General features: G+C 42.5%; 1 protein-coding gene across 3 annotated transcripts; it reads left to right on the plus strand.

Moving 5' to 3' along the window:
• The first annotated feature begins 11,495 nt into the window (after window positions 1-11,495).
• LOC6623429 (E3 ubiquitin-protein ligase ariadne-1) lies at window positions 11,496-13,615 on the plus strand. Of its 3 annotated transcripts, none has more exons than XM_015175898.3 (2): window positions 11,496-11,793; window positions 11,888-13,615. In XM_015175898.3, exon 2 carries the CDS (start codon window positions 11,932-11,934, stop codon window positions 13,387-13,389), a length of 1,458 nt encoding a protein of 485 aa, XP_015031384.1. In that variant the 5' UTR covers window positions 11,496-11,793; window positions 11,888-11,931; the 3' UTR covers window positions 13,390-13,615. The 3 variants fall into 3 exon arrangements, with proteins under 3 accessions (XP_015031384.1, XP_002047837.2, XP_032290174.1); XM_002047801.4 differs by having other exon boundaries at window positions 11,496-11,777; XM_032434283.2 differs by having other exon boundaries at window positions 11,496-13,615.
• Window positions 13,616-16,632: the final 3,017 nt, after the last annotated feature.

Raw genomic sequence — 16,632 nt, forward strand, 5'->3', positions numbered from 1 at the left:
TGGCTACTATGCTGGACCCACTCCCAAAAGCCAACACGCTCTTATTTCGTTCAATTGCGTTTGTCAAACCCAAAAGCTTTTTAATGCCACTGCCAGATGCAGGCCAGGAAGAGTTCGCGGTTTTCTTCTGGTTGGAAAATTTGCAAATTGATTGCGTATAAAGCTTTAAACTGGGACAATGAAAAATTAAATATTGAGTGGATATCCAACGAGGGGAACATGATAATATATACATTTTTCAATTTATAACAGTCATAGTGGATTATAAGTAATTAAACGCACATGTAATTGGGCTTCAGTTAAATGTGAGCGACTAGGAAGTACCCTGTACCCAGCGCCAACATATGAGCTTGCTTATAGAGCAGGAAATCTCCAACTAAGTAACCAACGGAACCAAATGAAAGAAAACAAGGCTTAGAATACCAACGGAGTGAAGTAGACTGAGGAGGATTCACCCTGCCGACCTTTCTATCTGATGGATATGCATCAATATATAATATTCTTATGTTACCCATTTATATGTAAAGTTTATGGCTATAAAATGTTGTATCTTCACTTACCAATTGGTTATTGTATAAATAAATAAATTATTGCAATTGGAATGATTTGATCTTAAAAATTTCCTGAACATATTGATTTAAATCTGAAAATAAATAGAAATTCATAAATAATTAAATACTCTTAGTCCATGATATTTAGGTAGCTGGGTTCTTAAAATATAAATGCACGCATTCATTATGTCAGGTATATACATATACTCAGATTTCCCTCGCTGTCCGCTTAAGAGAACCTAAATCCACAGCCCCATTGGACGGATTATTAACAACCCACTCTGGCTAGTCCCCGACCCATTGTGTACATTTTCTATCTTAAGCTAAGATCTTTTGTTGATTTTGGTCCGTTCAATAAATGTATTATTATCGGTGCAATCGTCTTGTTACTTGCTTGTTATTTATGCAGCCTTCTAATGCAAACCAAAACTTTGTCCATTAGAGATCCCTTCAGCATATACATCAGCTCCTTTACCAAATTCACCTGCTTATTAGATTATATGCATTACACCCTCGAGCAGTGCGCATTAATCCGACAAAACACGCCAACTTTAAGGCCCGGGAGCAGAAGGACATGAAGAATCAAGACCATTATTACTGGGCACCTAACATGTGAACGTTAAACGTTGCATGTTGCACACAGCAGTAGTCGTCTTGTAGCAACAACAACAACAACAACAACAACAACAGCAATAGCAACAATAGGCACTATTTCAACAACAATAACTTGCAAACATTTCGCTTATCTGTGAAGGTAACCCAACTGCTTTGCAGGGGGAAGCGTCGGTGCCAGGTGGGTGGATGGGGGCTACACCCATGCAAAACTTGGCAAGTTTTCGACGGATTAAGCTGATTAATTTGTCGCGATAAGAATGCGGCGGCTACCCTAGCTCTCTGTCCGCGGGGTCTTGGGGCTAATCCATGTGGTTCGAAGGGTAAACAAAAATATGTAATGCCGTTAACCGGCTTTGCCATATCACAATTTAGTGTAGGTAACAAAAAACTTAAGTTTCCTGTCTGCCAAGTTTTGGTTTTTTTCCTTGAGGCACGACTTCACTTCTCTCTATCGTAGCGGTAAGCCAAAAAATTAACTGCTTCTTATGGCGCACATTTTTGTATAAAATTTCAAATTTGCTTAGCATCAAATTACGTACATGTTGAGCATGTCCGCAGACCCAGGGGGAGGGAGAGAGAAACAGAGAGAGCGAGAGAGAGAAAGTGCGAGAGCAACTGGTTAGAGTTAGGAAGAGTGGGCGGCATAGGCGCCAATTAAAAGCGTTTCGTATTACCCAGAAAATATCATAATTCCATGGAACTAACATGAGTTCGGCCCCAACAATGTTTCCAGACTCAATTGTAATGCGATACTTTTTTGGGAATGACCGCCAGAGCAGCTCCAAATTCTTTGCAATGAGAAACCAAAGTCACTCGAGTGCATGCGCTTTGTATATAAACAAAAAAAATATATATAAAAAATGATAAAAATCAGGCAAATAAAATTAATAAGCTGCCTTGTTGGAGACTCCTCTCGATGTTGGGAATCTAAGTCAGGGCCTAATCCCGGCTTGGCTTGCCTTGGCTTGGTGGAACTGGTCTGATCTAGGCTGAAGCCCACTTTACATGCAGTCAACATGTTGTTGGGGCTGGTGCCGGGCGTCATTTACATGACCAAGTCGCCTTCCTCGTTGTCCACATTCAGCACATACAACATGCAGCATACAACATGTTTACATTTTTGCACTAATTTAATTTTCTGCCAATAGCCAAAGCCGTTGTTGTTGTTGTTGTTATGTGTTGACTTAAATTGCTGTTGAGTTAATTTAAATTGGTATTTGATTATATTTGGCTCTTGGTGAACGTTGAGCGCTCCGCCTGCCCGTTTATGGCCAACTCAATTAAGTGCAATCAACGGATTAGTGAGATTTTTGCATTCAATTGCATTATGAGGCTGGCCAAATATTTTTGTAACTTGGCTGCTTTGGCATTAAAGCCGCAACGCCGCCCAAGACGAGACGGCCCAGACTATCGAAACGGGCAATGACGTGGTGGCAAATGTCTGGCAACATGTTTTTGGCCCTGGCCCATTGCATGTCAAATGCAAATTAATTTTGGCACTTAAACAAAAGGATTTGACTTTTAATCCCTGGCTATAAATGGCATGTGTGCACATATCTAGCGCATACATCGAAATACATTGCCTCCGTCTGTGTATGTGTGTGCGGCTTAAGCTAAAATAATGAAATTTTCTAACAAAGCAACACCTTTGCCTGGCTTCAGCTCACATCGCTGTCTGACACAGGCAGCAATTTGTACAGACTTAACAAGGATATGAGTTGAGCGGAGATGGGGTGAATTAAGGCTTGGATATGTTGCCAAGCAACAGAGAGCTCGTATATGGTCAGCGACATGGTTTTATGCTTTATGGTATCTATAAACTTGCCAAAAAATATGTCAACAAACAGCTGTATAAAAAGTGCTTATAGGGTATATATTATACGAATCAAAAATTAAACATCCACAGTCAACCATGTTCTGTGGCTATTGACTAAGCACAATTTGACAAAGCGATGAATAAAATAAGGGTTAAGTGACCATGAAGAGCTGGGGCTTAAATAACAATAGAGTCCAGATAGTCGTTAAAAATGGACCATAAGGGCGAACTAACTTCCCATTGACATTCAAACAGCTTACAAAATAATTTGTTTCAGATTGCAGATTGTAAATGAACCTCTAGAAACCTAAGAAGCAATTCTAAAGTCGTAGTTTTCATATTTGCCAGGGTAAATAAATAAGGGCTTAAGCAGCTGAGTCTGGGTTGGCTTCATATGCGATAGATGATATCAATGTGGTCTTTGGGGCCATTCAGTGAACGAAATGAAAAGTGTCATAACAATCACAGCTGTGCGGATGCGTCGTCGTTCGTTTTAATGACTCACTAAATTATTCATACGCCATGGGTGCCCAGCAAGTGAAAAGCGTTTTGTTTTGAGCATGCCAAGCGCTAAAAGTAAACAAGGCGCAATGAATTTTCCAGCCAGCCAACAAAATGAAAAGTCAACAAACTTGGCGAACGTTGGTTGCTTGAGCATTGAGAAGGGTTTGGTTGCTGTAGATGGAAGGCGGAAGCCAAGCTTTCATATGAATATGCAATGAATATGAATGCACTGCCAAGATGTTGTCGCTTCTGCTCGTGCTGCTGCTCTTGCTGCTGGTATGAGTGTTAGTTGTGTGTGTGTGTGTGCGTGTGCGCGTGCGTGTGTGAGAGTATGCAAGTGTTTGGTATTTCAGGCTAGCGCTAAAGTCACTTTCTACCCTCGCTTAAATAGAGGGATCACATGACTGGATTGCTTGCACAGTCGCCATAGAACATTGGCAGCAGCAGAAGCAGCAGCAGTCATGGAATATGCCATCAACAATTGCTGTCTGACGTATTAATATGAAACGCTTTTGAGCACGTAGCAACACTTATGGCCAGGCATTACATGCTGCAAGTGCCCCAACCTGAGCCTGTGACTGTGACTCTGCCTGGGCTATCACGACACTCATAACGACAATGCAGCAGAGCATCTGGGGGACGTGGTAGGCAGATCTGAGCTGAGTTGGCGTCATGCGTGCTTGCTGGCAGCCATTCAAGCGCCCCATACAATTCCATTACCAAAAAGCAGTGGGGATGTTGCTGCTGCTGCTGCTGCTGATGATGATGTATCATGCATGAAGCATAAATTCATTTTCAAGTGTTGCCTGCTGCACTTGTGCCTCAGTCAGGCAGAAGCTGCGAGCTGCGAGCTGCGTCATCATCCGGAGGCTGGCAACAGGCAGCAATTGGAGGCTGCCGCCTGGTTATCCTTTTTGTGTGCGCACATTTTTGCACTTTGGGTTCGAGTTAAAAATATGCAATCTTTTTTATTAATTTTTTTTTTATATTCCTTTAGCTTACACTTCATTTGGCTTGCAGGGCAAAGCGTTGCATTTATTGGTTGAAGTGTTTTTCTTTTGCCCTTCTCTTCTTTTATTTTTTTAATTTTTTGCTCCCTGCTGCAGCCTTCTGCCTCATCTTCGTACTCATTATCAAGTAGCGTGCAGGTTCTTGAGTGATTGCAATGATGCTGCTGCTGTTTGGCTTTGGGGCTGGGCCTTGCTGCTAATTAGCAAAAAGGGCAAAAAAAAAAAGTGGTGGTTGCAGAAAAAGCACAGGGTTGAATGGAATTTTTAACATAGATAAACTGTTAAAGCGTCAAAAAGAAACAATTGCATATATCAAGACAAAGTTGAGCAATACAATTTTCTTAACTTTTTTGAGTCCTGTGGAGAAGCTTGATACTATTTTTTTGGATTTAAAGCAAGACTAAATGATGCTCTAGTAAACCCTCATATTCACTACTTTACTTTGCCATAATCATTTTGACAAACCATACTAAGATTTAAGATAAAACTGTAATTTAAGCGTCCAGTACTCTACTTTCATAGTTAATATTTTATTAAAAAATATAAATAATTTACTTATAAATTTTTACAGGTTACTCGAAATAAAACAATATGTCATTGTTGCAATTGTTTTTGTAACCTTTACTAAATTAAATTTTCATTTTTAATTAGCCATTTTCATGAAATTTAATTTAAGCTTATTCCGTTTTGCTATGGCAACATTAAATAATAAATAAATACACATAAATGCCAACACATTTGCCACTTACGTCTGTTGTTGCATCTAAACGTGGCAATTATAAAATCTATGCAGAGACACAGCTACATATCTGGACGTACATATGCATGTGTATGAAAATATGTTTTTCGCGCACTTTATAAAGTTATAAAAGAAAAACATGACTAGCAAAATATGGTAATAAATGCCATGGCATTTAAAATGTTATTAAAAAAGTCGAGCCGTGCACGTAAATTGTTTGGCTGCAAATGGAAACCAATAAATAAATATATTCACATTCAGACAGATATATGCAAGTCCATATACTTAGTTACAGATATTTGTTTTTAAAGTAATCTGTAGAATTATCATAGAGGAATGACGTCTGGCACAAACAGCTGCCAAAATACTGCAAGACCAAGTTTTGCGTTACAACAAAATCACAGCACTTGCAATTAGTTTGTTGTTGTAAGAATAATAAACGAGAAACAACTTCTAAAAACAACTTTCATTTTGTACTTGTCTCGAATCGAAATCGATACCGATACCATTGCCGATGCCGATAAGCAAAGCGAATAGCTGGTTAACTCACTGAAAACGAAACCCCAAAAGAATTTGTGTTTAATTTTCCAATTGAGAATGAAATGCTTGGGGTAGCCAGAGGAGAGTAACTGGTACCAAGCCATGGTTGTAATTAAGTTGAAGTCGCATAATTTAATTAACTTCTTATTGACTTAGGGGCCCAGTTTCGTGGAAGGGTCGGCAGTGCTCCCCCTTTGAATTGTACCTACTAAGTGGAACTGGTCACTGATCTGGATTAGCAACAACAACAAACGAGAACAACACGAACAACAACAACAGCGACAGTAACAACAAGCTGTAGCCGTCAACACAATCACCACACACAGAGAGCGAGCCGCAGCCAGAGTCGCAGTCGAGTCTATAGGAAATGTTGTGGGGACACCGCTGTACCAAAGCGTGACAGGCATGAATTAACAATTTGAATTAATGTCAGTTACTCATGGCATAGCTGCTGCTCTTGCTGCTCAGTGGGAGAGCGCGAGAGGGGCAGCTTGCCCCACTACTAGCACAAATACCTCAACCAATACCACTAACACCAGCACCATTACTAGCACCACCACCAGGTGAGTGGCTTGTGAGTGGGCGCCCTGGTTGCTTAGTTGCACTTACTAATTTCTGGCTATCCGACCAACTGACTGCGACTGGCATTGATCTTTGCGTTTGCTGTTCGCTTGTGGGCACAAAATGAAAGGAAAAGTAAGTTACGACTTTGTCGAGTAACTTTACGGCTAGCTAGAGGGAAAGGTAATTGCATTTTGCAGCACCACCATCAGCAAAAGGGAAAGGTTTTTGTTGTTTTTTTTCCATTTTGCCTCTGATTTGCTTGGCCAAGTGTCAAAAATGTGTGGCACCAACTGAGGTAGCCTGAGAACTGTTGTCACAGATCCCGAGTGCCCGACTCCAATCCCGGTACCGGTCACAGCCAAGAGGCCCGCCTAAGCTGGCGCCAAATTAACCGGAAACGTCACAATGGGCGACGTGCGGCCCGCTGCCCGTTTGGAAATTATACAATTTTGTCACGTGACATACATTAGAAGCATACACACACACACGCACACCACACACTGGGAAAGGCAACTGAGACGTGCCAGACAAGAGTCTCAGTCCAGGCACCAAACGAACCAAAAACACAAAACGACAAACAATTAAAGCCCGTCCAGCATGAATTAGGAAAAAGTTAGCTGAGAATAAAAGGCACTAATTCACCAAAAAACAGTGCCTCATACGATTATTCAACGACATCGGCATTTTGCGCGGCGTTGTTCGGCTTATCTGCACTTTCGAGTGAAAGTCTTGTCTTATGGTTTGGGCTGTACGTCGACAACCAATCAGATTTACACTCCCAAATCCCACGTATGATTCTAATTGAATAAAATAAAAATAAATAAATGACTATTCAAGCAAAATATTAGATGGTTCACTATAAGATAGTGGTTATAATTATACCCACAATAAATCCTGCATGTGCCTAATCTTAAAATTAATCTGTACCTTAACATTACTGCTTTATATTTTTATTAGCCGGTAATAAGCTCTGCCGCACCTTCGAATGAATTACCCAAATATAATCTTTAATAAGGTATTTTTCAAAATTACAGGCACCATAAAAAGGTAGCCGCCCCTAGATGTGAGTGGACATGTCAAGCCGGCTAAATGTCAACTAAGCACGCGAAATTCCAGGGTAAAACTTTCACTGTTCAAAGTCATAACTGAAATAATTGCATTTAACAACGTCCAACGGACGCCTAAGTCAATGCCCCCAGTGGAAAATGTAGTCAAAGGGACGCCGCAGTGAGAAGCCGCAAAAGCGCGAGAATATCGGCGAAATGTAAAGCCCGCTTTGAAGTCTGGCCCAAACTAACTGAGCCGTCCAAAACCGATTTGCCATTTCATACGAAAAACTGTTCTGTTTTGAAGTGGCGTAGTTTTCCTTTTTAACGCACTTTCTTATGGACCTTGGCATGGGGCTAGCACCCACCTTTATCCCATACCATCTTCAAGATGGCGGAAATGCTTAAATATCAAAGGCAAAAAGCCGCCCAACCAAAGCACACACATGATTATAGATAGAAAAAAAGAGAGCGAGAGAGTGAGAGAAATGGAGATGGACATAGTAATGCATACGTGGGGTGTGTTGTGTTTTTTTTTTTTCCTTTCGGGGGTTGCTTTTGTGTGTATGTGGATCCAAGGGGCACTTTCACTTTTCTTCACACCAAAATTTCATGTGTTTCTCGCATTGATTTTTTTCTTTAACTTTTTTTTTTCGGGAGCATTTTATTTGTGTTGTTGGCGTTTGATTGGAAGTGTTCGCGAGGGTGGGCTGAGATTTTGATGTCTCATTGCCTTAGGGGTAGTAAGCAATGGTATCAAAGCAAATTTGACAAAGGTTTGACTTTGACTTCAAAAGCAAGCAAATAAGTACACAAATGGGAGGACAATTGAAAAGTGTTCGGAGAAATTGGTAGATAAACACCCACATGCATAGTATTTAAGAAAAGTAAAGCATAATAAGTCAGTCGGGTATCACAGCCAGCGAAATACTCTGTTTACAGTGTTCTAACAGATATGAACAATTTGCTTGATAAGCGAAGATTCTAAGATCCAAACTTGAAAATGTGGCAGACACAGATCTCACTAACTGTGTTCATTTTAAGCGGCTCAAGACTTTTTCTTATCTAAATGAATATTTAAGCTATGTAGCTATTAAAATGTAAATCACATCACATTTCTTCATTGTTTGATAAATGATCGCATCACATTTAATTGCACTTTAGTCTAGACTAAAAATAATAAATCTCTGCAACAAATTTTAAATTTCAAATTAATTTTTAATTATATGAAGCGGCGCCTAAGCAACCGCTACCGGAACCCAAAACCCGCTAAATGAAACCTCAAGGTCTGAACGGGTCGGAATGTGTTTGGTTTTCTGTAGGAACCGTTAACTCATCGCAGCTTAAAACTAAGTCATACTTGTTTCTATATTATTTTAAGAGTCGCATCAAAAACAAATTAGTTCCAAGCGTTGATTTTCTTCAATAAAAGTGTGCGTGTTTCTGTCTGTGTGTGTGTGTGTGTGTGTGTGTGGCGCTTCATGCTCGTTGATTTCCAGCTAATTTTGCGCAGCCACATAAAAAGGCATTCCGAATACGAAATACACACAATGAACAGTAATTATAATGCGATGTGGCGCATTTATCGCCCCGATCAGCACACATCCGTTCAGTTCTGCTCTCTTCTATTATATATTGTATTATTCAGTATGGTATGCAAGGTCTTGTAATTAGCTCACTAATTTACATGAGATTCAAGCGAACATCCTTAGGTACAGACTATGGCTATGAACTGAGTTGAACATAATCAGTTGGCCGCTGCTGTGGCAAAGCCGGACGCAGTGGCGAGCCAACTCAGGCAACATTTCCCAAGAAAATTTACCGCAAATAGCTGTGTGCCAAAGTAGGCGCAGAAAAATGCGACGACGTTCGCTGAGTTGGCCTATCAGCCAAGTGGCATCATCATCATCATCATCATCATCATCATCGCCATCATCATCAGAGCGGAGGCAGGCAGGCTAGGCCATTTGGCATGGCATGCCGTGGCGTGGCGTGGTCACGTCAGGGCCATGAACTTGGCCATCGTAGCTGACCATCAGCGAATGCCGGACGTGGCCAGAGCCTGTGCCTAAGCCTGAGCCTCGGCCAAAGCCAGAGCCTTAGCCCGATTGTCAATGATAAAAAGTCGTGGCCAACAAGTGGCGCGTCCTCATTTGCATTGGCAGCGTAGAAATTCTTGCAATGCTTAGGCGACCCAAAACCGCCCACACATGACATGACACGCTCTAACCCCTCTGCTATCAGCCCCCCCTTTTACACCGCCCCCTGTAGACGTGCCAGCAAAACCTTGCAGTACCCTTGTGGCAATGTGGCTGACTGCCTTTTGTTGTCATTTGCCGGCTGTTTTTGTGCATTTGCTGCAAATGGTCAAATTATTTCCTTTTCCGTATTTCTTTGCCCGGCTTTTGGTACGCTTTCGTTCCATTTTTTATTTCTATTTCGAATTTTTATTTTTTTTATTTTTTTTGTATTTTTGCAAAGCATTCACGCGCACGAAAGGATTTCTTGTAATTTGGCTGAGACTTGAAAAGCAGCTGGAAAGGGTTCGCTGCCTTTCCCTTTGCCTCAGTCGCAGTCTTTGAGCTGATGAAAGGGATTTGTGGCTGCTGCTGCTGCTGCTGCTGCTGCTATTTGGCGACTTTGCATTTTTATTTGTGATGCTTTTGTTGTTGCTGTTGTTGTTGGCGGCTGCTGCTTTTGGCGGGCTAGCAGGCAGCTTTTGTTTTAAAAAAACTGCTCGTAGTACGAGTGCACATAAATACATATGTATATGTACTTGTACTTGCATTTGTATTTGTATTCTTGTATGCATATATGCAAAACACGGCAGATTGAATCCATCCGCGGTATGCGCGACGTTCAATGGGTATGGCTGCTGCTCCTGCTGCATATGCATTATGCACACTCATTACCCGCACCGCCATCCGCCATTATCCTTGTGCGCTCGTTCACTTTCATTTCGCATACTCATTCGTCGGACTGTGTAACTGTGTGTGTGTGTGTGTGTGTGTGTGTGTGTGTGTGTGTGTGTGTGTGTGTGTGTGTGTGTGTGTGTGTGTGTGTAGCTGCACTGTACTTTTTTATATCGCATTTCGTTGTTGTTGTTGTTATCGCAATTTTTGTGCCTTACCCTTGCCACTTGAGACATTGCTTTGTTCTGCCCTGCACTACAATGAAGGGGTTATGGCTATGGAATACACCAAAAGCTTTTAGGCCCTTTTTTTTGGTGTCCTGAGTGCCGCAGCAAAAGAGTACAAATCCAATGCATTTTGATATACCAAAAGTGTAGAAAAAGGCCCAACTTTAAATTGCATTGCAAAAAAGCACATGAATATTGCATTGTTTTTTCTAATGCCTGCCTAAAAACAAAAAATTTTCGATGGTTACCATTTAAATGCTTTCTTGGTTTAATTTGTGAAGAAGGCTTTTTTATTTATAAAGCCTGTTTTTGGTTCGAAATTCATCCCATCTTAAATTGTACCATTCTGCCCTGATTTAAGTTGAACTTAATGTCATTAAAGGAGGCATGGCATTTTGATAAGAAAAGTTTTTACCATCCCACTGACAAATAGTATAGCTCGAATAGTAACAAAAAAAAGGCTAAAAGAATATGATAGTCGTTAGCAAGAGTAACCTTTCGGCAGTCTTGGAAAAAAAAAATATTATTTTTTGCTAAATTTTCCGGCTTACGCAAAGCACAAAACATTTTTAAAAGTCTTAATGGACATCACTAGGTTCGGGTCTCATTTCTGGCCGCATCCTCTACAAAAACGGGATAGTTGAGTTACAACTAACCAGGGCTGACGACATATATTTGTGGAAGTTCAGCAAAATTAGCTTACTTTCGGGTGCTGAGATTCTGAATTGATTCTCAAAAGTGAATGTATGCTTCAAACAAATATATAATCGAATCGAAAATGTATTTAAAAATAAGCTTACTAGTTACGAAAACTATTTAAGATGCAACTTGTGGCTTAGGGCCAAACACCCTATTAGATTAGTTTGTATGCCGGGCAACTAGTTCGTTTTTAGGCTTAGTTCCAAATTTGAACCGGTTCGGTTGAAAACAAACTTGCAGCCTTGACTGGCAAAATTAATCAATTTCAAAAAAAGAAAATAAAAAATTGTCAGCCTAGAATTCAGTCTTCAGTAGAAATACGAAGAACTCACAACATTTAATTACATCAAAAGTGTTCGATATTATAAGCAACTCTGAAACAAGTTCGTGTCAGCCAACGCTAAGACGAATGTTGCAGGTACCCGAGCAGCAGACAATCAGGTGTTACTGACGAGCAGAGAGACGAGAGCCAGTGCTAGTGCCAGCGCTAGTGCCAGCGCCAGTTCCAGGGATCAGGACCGCGAAGAACTCGACAGCTAACTGGAGAGGAGCTGGTTTGTTTATTCAACTGTATCAAAGTAGTCCGAGAATCCGCTATATGAGTGTTTGAACTTTTCTTATTTCAATTCGAATATGAACTCTGACGACGAATACTCGGATGAAGATCACGGAGATTCACACCGTTTCGTAAACAGCCCATCCTCGTTCATGACTTGTGTGGAGAGCGATGAGGACACCTGCACGGAAATCGATTTACCCGAACGACCCAGGCGTAGCGTCGAGGTTGATGAGTTCGTGTACACGGTCCTTACATCGGATCAGATAGTGCAGCACCAGCGCAACATCATCGATGAGGTCAACAATGTGCTGCATCTGTCGCCGCAGGTCACTCGAATCATATTGAATCATTACAAATGGGACAAAGAGACGCTTTTCGAGAGGTACTTTGAGAGCAGTCCACAGGAGTTCTTCCGGCGCGCCCATGTAGTGAATCCATTTTCCACTCCCTCGAAGCTTAGCCTGAAGTCTGCGCCCACTGTGAGCGGGCGCGAAAAACTCTGCGGCATCTGTTACTGCCCCTGCGATGAGCTCAAGGGCTTGGACTGTGGACATGCCTTCTGCGCCGCCTGCTGGAAGCAGTACTTAGCCAACAAGACCTGCAGCGAAGGATTGGCGCACAGCATTACATGCCCCGCCACCGATTGTGATATTCTCGTCGATGATGTATCATTCGTCAAGCTGGCCGATAATCCGGAGGTCATTGCGCGCTATCAGCAGCTGATCACCAACACATTTGTGGAGTGCAATTCTCTTATGCGCTGGTGCCCGGCGCCCAGTTGCACTCATGCCATCAAGGCCAGCTATTGCGAGCCGCGTGCCGTGCGCTGCGCGTGTGGACATGAATTCTGTTTTGGGTGTGGCGAGAACTGGCACGAGCCTGTCAGCTGTTCCTGGCTGAAGAGGTGGCTCAAAAAGAACAACGAGGATTCGGAGACATCCAATTGGATAGCGCAGCACACCAAGGAGTGCCCCAAGTGCAATGTGACCATCGAAAAGGATGGCGGCTGCAATCATATGGTTTGCAAGAATCCATCGTGCCGCTACGATTTCTGCTGGGTATGCTTGGGCTCATGGGAGCCGCACGGCTCCTCTTGGTATAGCTGCAATCGTTTCGATGAGGAAGAGGGCAAGCAGGCGAGGCAGGCGCAGGAGCGCTATCGATCCTCAATGGCGCGGTATCTGCACTACTACAATCGCTATATGAACCATATGATGAGCATGCGCATGGAGCACAAGTTGTACGCCAGCGTCCAGGCCAAGATGAACGACATGCAGGAGAATATGAGCTGGATTGAGGTACAGTTCCTCAAGGAGGCCGTCGATGTTCTATGCCAGTGCCGTGCAACGCTTATGTACAGCTATGTGTTTGCTTTCTATCTGCGCAACAACAACCAGAAGATCATCTTCGAGGACAATCAGCGCGACATGGAGATGGCCACGGAGAAGATATCCGAGTGTCTGGAACGCGAAATAACAGTTCAGAATCTCTGTGAGGTGAAGCAAAAGGTTCTGGATCTATCGCATTACTGTCGCAAACGACGGACCGTTCTCCTATGTCATGTGCGCGAGGGTTATGAAAAGGACTGGTGGGATTTCATAGAATAGCACTGTAATCCCGTTAGCTAAACTCCAAGATGGTTAACCGCAATACATCGCTCTCTTTGATTGGCATGACACAAAGAATCCAGCATTTCTCTGAAGACTTAATATTTAATTGCCTTTGGTTAGACCTATTAAAATGGCACAAAGCTTTTGACTTCCTCTCTGGTAGAGTGTTGTTAATCTGCCAGAGCCATCAAAATTCTGCAGTTATATAATGCAATAGGAATAACGATGTGTTTTATTTGCAATCATGGTATGGCATGGAATGCAGTCGAAGTCTATAAATGATTAACCTTTGGCCTGTAAAGTCCACATAATGAGCTGTTTGAAAATATTTGAAAGCTCTAGTTGAACATTCTTAACTGGATAATACCCTATACTGACCTTATTGCATCGTTTATTCAATTGCGTGCCCGGAAATAAACTACTAGAATACTGAATTTATATAAAATATAAATTTATAAGTGGAATCAAGAATATGTGTACCAGTTATTACCACGGCCGTGTTACCAAAAGTAGTTAAATTGGATTGCCTATGATCGTGCGTACATAAGCTCTCAACTGTCATACCCGCTTCGTGGGGGTAGGGTAATAACACCAACTCATTTACTTGCTCGAGGATAGACAGTATGCATTGGTGTTGATGGGTAGTGCAGCCTTTCCCTGTTGTCTGTTGGGCTTGGCTTGGCTTAATGACTTTTAGCCGACAATTTAGCCTCTGTCTTTTACTAGCACTTCACTCACCATCATTATATCTATTGTCTGAGATTGGGCTTGTATTTTGTTTATCCTCCGAAGCACCTTTTCTTCGTTAGCTGCCGATATGAGCCAACTTTTGTAATTATAACATAAATCAATCCAATTTCATGTTATACTTTTGGCGCAACAAAGCGATTAATGTCGACAATGCCACAAGATATGGCATGGCTAAAGGAAAAACATAAATAAGCCATTGAGCCACGGCCAATAACGGAACGAAACGAAGCTTTAAGACGGCGCATGCGCAGCGTTTTCATATGAAAAATATTTTCTTATCGCGATGCGTTGTAGAGAGTCGAAGTCGAAGTTAGAGTTGGAGTTGGAGTCACCAGTCGCCGCCAGGTGCATGAGATTTACGGCAAACGGCAGCCAAGTCGTGCCCGTGACTTCACCCTGCCCTCGCCTATCCTAGCCCCGCCAGGTCTTGCCTAGCCTGGCCTGGCCAAGTGTGAATTTTCGCACCCGTGATGAAGTTTCCAATTAAATTTTATTGGATTTCAAATTGAGGCTGCCAGCTAGTCAGCCAGCCAGACATTCGCTCATTGATCTCCTGGCTGCTCTGTCTTGCTCTGGCTCTGGGCTCGACTCTGGCACTGGGTTCCGCAAATATTTGCGCGCCATTGTTGTGGCAAGTGTTAAAAGTGGGCGTTACGCCATCTCGCAGACATCTTGCCTCCCAAACCATCGCATTCGCAATTTCAGACTGGCAGAGTGATTTCTTATGGCAGTTCAAAGCGAGGTCAGCAACGTGGCGTATGAATTGCCCGTAGAAATCAATGTGGCAGATTCAGCTAATCTATTGCCCCATACTATTCTGACATATGGATTGGGTTGGGGGAGTGCCTAAGTCCGGAGAACGGCTAATTGATTACATGTTTCGCTCATTTTTGTGCAACATAAAGCTATTATAACTATTGTTGCTTAAATGGTATTATTAGTGATATATAAACTGAATTAGAATGTCGTCAAATCTATTAAGGATTTAAAAAATAATAATAAAAAGAAGCCAACGGAAGTTGCCTGTTGCAGGGTTATTTAAACTGTGTTCGCGGCTTTAAAGAAAAAGGTCAAACTTATAGCTTAAAATTTTTAAAATAATGTCCCGCCTAAAGTACCGAAACTTCAACAACTTTAAGTTTATATTCTAGACACTGCCGCATCTGCAGTTCAGTTAAGTACCATTCAACAGTTGCTATCGCTATTCAACAAGTCAACAAAATAATAAAAAAGAAAGCCCCAGCAAAGCCCTTCCAGTCCTGCTTCTGTGCCTGGTCCCTATAGATGCAGCATAGCACCAGCCTGGTCAAGCTGTTCGAGTGAGTTCCTATTAATTTTATTTATTGGCCTCATTCTCAGCCGCAGTCGCAGTAGCCGTCGCAGCCAGAGCTTAGCAGTTACAGTTCGAGTCCTGCCTCCTTCGAGTGTCCTGTCCTCTTGCCACCCTCTTGGGCTCTGTCTTGGGGCGGCTTATTGAATTTTTTATCTAGAGCTTGTTTTTGTGCTTATGGCAGCGTCTTGGCGGATTTCTGTGCCGAGCTTTAGCCATTTTTATATGACATATTTTCGCCTAGTATCTGCAGTCCTTGTTGTCGTTGTCGGTCACTTCATGTACTTAAATTTGCTTTACGACTTAGTCGCGTACTTTCAATTACACAGCATTGTCCTTGACTGTGCCCAGGCGTGAGCTGTTGCCCAGACGAAGGTCAGCGCCGCCCAACAATAAGGACACGGAAGTGTTTTAAGCTTTGGATGATGCGGTTTTAAATAGAGCAACTATGTCACGAAAAACCATGGCCATAAAAGCAACAGCAAGCGCACAAATTTAAATTTGAAAAAGAAAAAGTTATATAAATATTTTAACAAAATGCATAAACTAATTTTTTGTTATCAATTTTGTTTGTCAAAATGTAGGTACTTTCTAATTGCCTTCCAGCCGCGACTCACGCGTCGGTGTGACCATTTCTCGGCCTATCTGCGGCACATTAGTTGAGCCATTGAGCAAATTTTGCCGCTGCCATAAACAATCTGCAGACACGAGCTGGAGCTGCCGTGAGACGCAGCAGTTGCGCTTATTGCTGCACTTCCTTCTCCTGCCACTAGCTCCGGCCTGGCTTGGGCACTGGCTCCGGCTCTCTGACTCTGGCTCTGGCTCACTATCACTTCATCAGCGACGTGAATTTATGAGGCACTTTGCGCAGTCGGCGAGCATCGCTGGCCATAATTTGCCGCCGTCTATTGGCGAGTGCACAAATTGCGTTGATATGCTGACAGGCGGCGCACAGCGGGCCAGCCCCATCGCCTCTCTCTTGCCATAGAACCCCGCTGGCCAGCTGGCTATGGAACGTCTTCTAATGCGCAAACTCATTTGCCTATCGCCTCGCCAGCAGCAGCTGCAAAGTGCATTTGTTAGCTGGCCACGGAGCTGGCTGCTGATCTTCTTTACTTAAACACAAGCTCACTAACTAAATTGAAGCACGCGCGCAGGCG

The sequence above is a fragment of the Drosophila virilis genome, chromosome 3, assembly GCF_030788295.1.
Source record: "Drosophila virilis strain 15010-1051.87 chromosome 3, Dvir_AGI_RSII-ME, whole genome shotgun sequence".
NCBI lineage: Eukaryota > Metazoa > Arthropoda > Insecta > Diptera > Drosophilidae > Drosophila > Drosophila virilis.